Below are 6,499 nucleotides of genomic sequence, written 5' to 3'. Positions count from 1 at the left end.
GAATATATTTATATATTAAAGAACATAAATATATTTTTTATATATTATAGATACAAGTCTTTATCAGATACATGATTAGCCAGTGTTTTCTTCCAGTCTGTGGATGGCTTTTCACCTTCACTTTCTTCTTATTTTGTGTACAAGAGGTTTTCCTTTTGGTAAAGTCCAATTTATTTATTTTTTCCTTGTTTTCATATGATTTTGGTGTGCATGTGGCAAGAATCCATTGAATGTCACAAAGACTTATACCTAGGTTTCTTATAAGAGTTTTAGAGTTTTAGTTTAGTTTTTTTTTTTTTTTTTTTGACATAGATCACTCTGTTGCCCAGGCTGGAGTTCAATGGCACGATCTTGGCTCACTGCAACCTCTGCCTCCCACGTTCAAGCAATTCTCCTGCTTCAGCCTCCTGAGTAACTGGGATTACAAGGGCCCACCACCATGCCCAGCTAATTTTTTCTATTTTTAATAGAGATGGCGTTTTGCCATGTTGGCCAGGCTGGTCTCGAACTCCTGACCACAGGTGATTCACTTGCCTCGGCCTCCCAAAGTGCTGGGATTACAGGTGTGAGCCACTGCACCCGGCTAGGTTTAGTTCTTATATGTAGGTCTTTGATCTTTTAGAAGTTATTTTTATAGATGCAGTGAGGTAGAGCACCATCTTCATTATTTTGCAAGTGCATATCCACTTGTCTCAGCACCATTTGTTGAAAAGATCATTCTTTCCACTGTGAATGATGTTGGCACCATTGTTGTAAAATAATGACTAGAGATGCGTGAGTTTATTTCTGGACTCTTAATTCTAATCCATTGAACTATATGTCTATTCTTATGCCAGGAAGCAATACAGTGAAGACTGTTGTTCTGTAGGAAGTTTTGAAATTGAGAAGTTTGAGTCCTTCAACTTATTCCTCTTTTTCAAGAAGAATTGTGATTGTATGGGTCTCTTGAGTTTCCACATAATTTTAGAATCAGCTTTCGACTTCTAAAAAGATGCCCCCTGGGAATCTGATAGGGATTGTGTACAACCTGTAGATGAGTTTTGGGAATATCAATGGGACTTGTGTTTGAAGAAAAGAGAGGAATTAAAATGTTTTGGCCAGTGTGTGAATTCATTGACATAACTTGGGAAATCCAGAGAGAAAGGCAATAAGAACATGCATGTTAGACACTGAACTTAAGGTGTTGCAGGACACCCAAGTGAAATGTCCCATAGGCAACAGGAGGCATGTGGTAGGGGTCTAGGAGAGAAGTAAGAACTGTGAGAGCAGTATTAAAGAAATGAGAGTTGGTCAGATTGCTGATGGAAAGAACAAGGAAGCACTGGGGCCTGAGTTTTAAGGGGTCTATAATGAGAGGGCAGAAGCAGGAAGAGGAACCAGGGCATGACGAACCACAACTATGAGGGGAAAATCAGGGCTGGCTGGTGCTAGGGAAGCCATCGAGAGAGAATGTGGCCAGAATAGCTTCTTTGAAAAAGGTTGATGAGAGTGAGGGCTTGGAGGAACACCCAGTTCTTAGCTTGATAGGGACCTTGTACTGTGCCCTTCAGGGAAAATTCACAGCACTCTTGGGATAATGCCTTATGGAAGAGGTTAAGAGTCAGTGTGTGTGGAGGTGCCTGGGTTCTCTTGAATCCACTTATTGGGAATATAGATCTTATGGGAGCCGGAAGCAGGGCTTGTCCCACTCATAGCTTTCTTTCCTCCCTCAGCTCAATGTGCTTCTCCAGTTCCTACCCTTACTCAAGTGGTGAATTCAGGAGACCAGGCAGGGGCAACTGTACTTCGGATGGTCAGGCCCCAGGTGAGCTTGGTTCTTTGTGTTTTTACCACGTCCCCATTAGTCTGGTCCAGGAATGGCTAGAGGTCTCACCCCCAGGACTCTGCCCCATCTAAGACTGTTCCTGTGGCTCTCCTGCCTCATTGCTTCCCCTGGAGGTAATGGACTCTATCTTGTCCTGGACTTGTCATTTTTGAGGTGTCATCTCAGCTCCTCTCTCCCACACTTTTGCCCACGAAGAGCCCATACCCTGTGCCCTCTTTACCCCTGATGACTCTGCCTTTCAGGCTGTGAATGTTACTGAGCGATCGGAGCTTGTCATTCCAGGATACTGTGGCGTATGAGGACCTTTCTGTGGGCTACACTCAGAAGAAATGGAAAGGTCTCGCACTCAGTCAGAGAGCCCTGCAGTGGAACATGATGCTGGAAAATGACCACAGCATGGCCTCCTTGGGTAATAGATTCTGTTTCCTAGTCACTTAGAGTCTGCATGCTGCACATTCTCTTTTCTATATTCCTTGTCTCTAAACTTTTTACTATGAAAATTTCCAAACACAGATAAACTAGAGTGAATAATATAAGAGCCGGTGTGTGTGAAGCTGCCTGGATCCTCTTGAATAGGGATCCTCTGCACCCTTCCCTCAGCTTGAACAATGATCAGCATCCTCTTTACCTCATTATTGATTGACATAAGGTGATTTAGGTAGGGTTTTTTTAGTTGTAAAGAATAGAGAGCCACTCAAGTTATTGTAAGTAAGGAGCTGAGAGTCATTGGCTTAAAGGAATGAGAACCCAGAAGAAACTGACCAGCCAGACCAGACTGTGGGAAGCAAGGCCTTGACTCAGGGCAGCCTGGGAGCCTGAGCAGCAAAAGCAAATGCATGTTGATGCCTGTGTTCCAGTGTGAATGTAATACAGCTGCTCTCGGTGTATCTGTTTTCTCTCTGCTTGTCCTCCTCCTGCTGCCCGTTTTCTTCACTGTGAATCTTTTGTCCTTTTCATAGCTCTTTCCTAATTGTACTTCCTGTTCCCTTATATTTGTTGCTTGCTCTGTGTCCTAATGGCTTGACTTCTCTCCATGTGTCACTTCAGATTCCACTGCCACTCATAATTTTGCCCTACTTTCAGTTCCAAATTTCCTTAGAAACAGATTCCTTTTGCTATAGCCATTACCCATCATCTCAGTTGGGCAGAGCTTTGGCCCAGGCCATAGCAGAGGCTGAAGACCAACCTACAGATAAGCTGCCCTTGGATCTAGTACCTGGTTCTGGTCCATTCACTTGCGGTCCATCATGGGATGTTCAGGGTCACTTGCCACAAAGCATGGTTGCCTAAGTGTTCCTCTCTGCAAAGACTGGGGCAGTGCAGTTTCCTGGGAGGGCTTCTTGGCAGGGCAGGTGCTGTGATTGATTCGTATAGGGCAGTAGCCAACTCTGGAAAGGGTGGGCTTAGGAATCACTCACCCAGATATCTTAAACTTTTCATAGGCTAACTGGCATGATGGCTGTGGCCCCAATTCAGATGTGATTGAAAGGAACCCACATTTTGGTGTTTTTCCTTGGCCATGATTGCTCTGCCTTCTCCCAGATTTTGTATTCAGAATTCCAAAAGGCAAATATTTATCTGTTCAGTTCCTTTATATTCTAGAGAATCAAAGAAATTTAATTTATATTTTAAATGATTGATGTCCCTGTTATCTTTTCTGGGAGTACACAACTGGTAGGAACCAGGCCAATGCTCTGAGGGCCAGTGGCATCCCCACTTTTAGAAATCTGCTGTCTCCTTCAATACTGCCGTCCAGCTTTTCTTAACTGATAGCTTCTCCGAATTTCATTACTGTCCTATCATACAACATCTCTCCTTTTGTACGCTTTCCTAATCATACCCTCATAGTAGAAATTTCTCAACTCATTCCCATCTTTTCCTTGTCTCTTTCTTATATCTGACTTGAGGTATTTGCCATCCTTCCCTCTCCCAACATCTTTTCTGAGAACCATGGAACCATATAATGTCATGGTTGGAAGGGAACTCAAAGTTTACCACTTTGCTAAAGAGACATGACGTGAGAGTGACTTATATAAGATCACAGCATGCTTTGCAGTCCAGTCCCTTGCTTTCCAGTGGCCTTTCTGACTTGGCTGTGCTGGCTCGATATCTTTTTTCCACCCTCCTCCACTGACTATCTTCTTCCTTGTTTTTCTATCCCTAAGATACAATTGAGCATTTTGCTCTTGTTTTTAATGTGTCATCTCATTTCTTAACCATAATGTGACTTTTTTTCAGGTACATTAGCTCTTTATGATTCTGTTTCTTCAACAGGAAAAGAGTAAAAGTTGTCGTCTTCTTTCTTTTGGCAGCAGGTAGGAACATGATGGAGAGTTCGGAGTTGATTCCAAAGCAGGAAATTTTTAAAGGATCAGAGTCATCTAATAGCACATCAGGGGGACTCTTTGGGGTGGTTCCTGGGGAAGCAGAGATTGGAGATGTTTGTGAAGATACCTTCAAAGACTTAGAAGGACATACCACAAATGAAGAAGGGAGCAGACTAGAAAGTGATTTCTTGGAAATAACAGGTGAAGATAAGAAAAAATGCACAAAAGACAGATATGAGGAATATAAAGAAGTTGGGGAACATCCACATCTGTCTTCTAGTCCTGCTGAACATGAAGGAGTTTTAAAGGGACAGAAATCCTATCAATGTGATGAATGCGGCAAAGCTTTTTATTGGAGTTCTCACCTTATTGGCCATCAGAGAATCCACACTGGAGAGAAACCCTATGAGTGTAATGAGTGTGGGAAGACCTTCAGGCAAACCTCCCAGCTCATTGTTCATCTCAGAACCCACACAGGGGAAAAACCCTATGAATGCAGTGAGTGTGGAAAGGCGTATAGGCACAGCTCCCATCTCATTCAACATCAGAGACTCCATAATGGGGAGAAACCCTATAAATGTAATGAATGTGCAAAAGCTTTTAATCAGAGCTGCAAACTCTTCGACCACCAGAGAACCCATACTGGGGAGAAACCTTATGAATGTAAGGAGTGTGGGGCAGCCTTTAGTCGCAGTAAAAATCTTGTTCGACATCAGGTTCTGCACACTGGTAAGAAACCTTATAAGTGTGATGAATGTGGGAGAGCTTTCTGTTCCAATAGAAATCTCATTGACCATCAGAGAACCCACACTGGAGAGAAGCCTTATGAGTGTAGTGAATGTGGCAAAGCCTTCAGTCGGAGTAAATGTCTTATTCGACATCAGAGCCTCCACACTGGGGAAAAGCCATACAAATGTAGTGAATGTGGGAAAGCCTTCAATCAGATCTCTCAACTTGTTGAGCATGAGCGAATTCATACTGGAGAAAAACCATTTAAATGTAGCGAGTGTGGTAAGGCATTCAGTCTGAGTAAATGTCTTATTCGGCACCAGAGACTTCACACAGGTGAGAAGCCCTATAAATGCAATGAGTGTGGAAAATCCTTCAATCAAAACTCATACCTCATTATACACCAGAGAGTTCACACTGGTGAGAAACCCTATGAATGTCATGAGTGTGGGAAGGGCTTCAGTTATAATTCTAGTCTTATGGTACATCAGAGAACCCATACTGGGGAAAAACCCTATAAATGCAATGATTGTGGGAAAGCTTTTAGTGACAGCTCACAGCTTATTGTGCACCAGAGAGTCCACACTGGAGAGAAACCTTATGAATGTACTGAGTGTGGGAAAGCCTTTAGTCAGCGTTCCACTTTTAATCACCACCAGCGAACTCACACTGGAGAGAAGCCCTCAGGTCTGTCTTGGTCATCATCTTAAGGCATGGTTCTCTGAGACAGAGAGCAGACCTTTGAGTTAAGCTTTCTTTATAAGAAGGATGTTGATCATGGTCTCCTTGGAGACCACTAATCACAGTGGTGACCATACCCTACTTGCTTTTCCTTGGGTCACTAAGGTGGGAGAGTAGGTGCAAGTTAGTCTGATCCTTACTTAGGAAATTAGGGATTACATCTGTCATTAACTTGTAGGTTTCCTTCTTTCTCTTAAAAAACTATTTTAAAAAATCTGTCTTATTAGTATACATTCCATAATCAGATTCTGCATTTGAAGAACAGCAGTTGTATTATCTTTATTCTATTGCAGTTCCTCCACTGGACCATTTACGTAAAGTCACTTTTAAAGTCATTCTACAACATTGTTCTTCCCTGCTCCTTGGCTATCTCCTTCCACAGCTATTTTTAAAATTTGTACTGTAAGCTACATCCTCTCATCATTTTTGTGTTTTCTAGCTAGAAAACTTTTTCTTCCTGTTTACTAATCACTTCCATCACAATGTTCAAGATTTATGCCATCTCTGAAAGACGTTCTTCTTCAAATAGTTGTTTGTTTAGTTTATACTTCTATTGATTTGGCCTTAATGCTTTAAATTAGCTGGTGCTGTGATGTATAACTGTTAAATGTTTTTGTAAATTGTTCTCAACTTACAATGTGATATGTGTATCACATATATACAGAGTATACACATATATAGTTGTGTATGTGTATATTTTCTTTTTTGTTTTTTGTTTTTTTTTTGAGACAGAGTCTCAGTCTTGCTCTTGTTGCCCAGGCTGGAGTACAGTGGTGCAATCTTGGCTCACCACAACCTCTGCTTCTCGGGTTCAAGTGGTTCTGCCTCAGCCTCCCGAGTAGCTGGGATTACAGGCATGCACCACCATGCATGGCTA

At 42.3% G+C, this 6,499-nt stretch overlaps 1 protein-coding gene across 1 annotated transcript in view; it reads left to right on the top strand.

Moving 5' to 3' along the window:
* ZNF852 (zinc finger protein 852) overlaps window positions 1-5,799 on the top strand; it is a 10,686-nt gene extending 4,887 nt beyond the window's left edge. The window contains exons 2-4 of the mRNA XM_011952620.1: window positions 1,713-1,804; window positions 2,108-2,234; window positions 4,141-5,799. Of these exons, the coding sequence (XP_011808010.1) occupies window positions 1,790-1,804; window positions 2,108-2,234; window positions 4,141-5,591 (1,593 nt within the window). The 5' untranslated portion in view covers window positions 1,713-1,789 and the 3' untranslated portion in view covers window positions 5,592-5,799. The remainder of the gene's footprint in view (window positions 1-1,712; window positions 1,805-2,107; window positions 2,235-4,140) is intronic.
* The last annotated feature ends 700 nt before the right edge of the window (window positions 5,800-6,499 follow it).

Source organism: Colobus angolensis, unplaced genomic scaffold (genome assembly GCF_000951035.1).
Source record: "Colobus angolensis palliatus isolate OR3802 unplaced genomic scaffold, Cang.pa_1.0 Scaffold344, whole genome shotgun sequence".
NCBI classification, from domain to species: domain Eukaryota; kingdom Metazoa; phylum Chordata; class Mammalia; order Primates; family Cercopithecidae; genus Colobus; species Colobus angolensis.
This window is presented reverse-complemented; position numbering and strand designations above follow the sequence as displayed.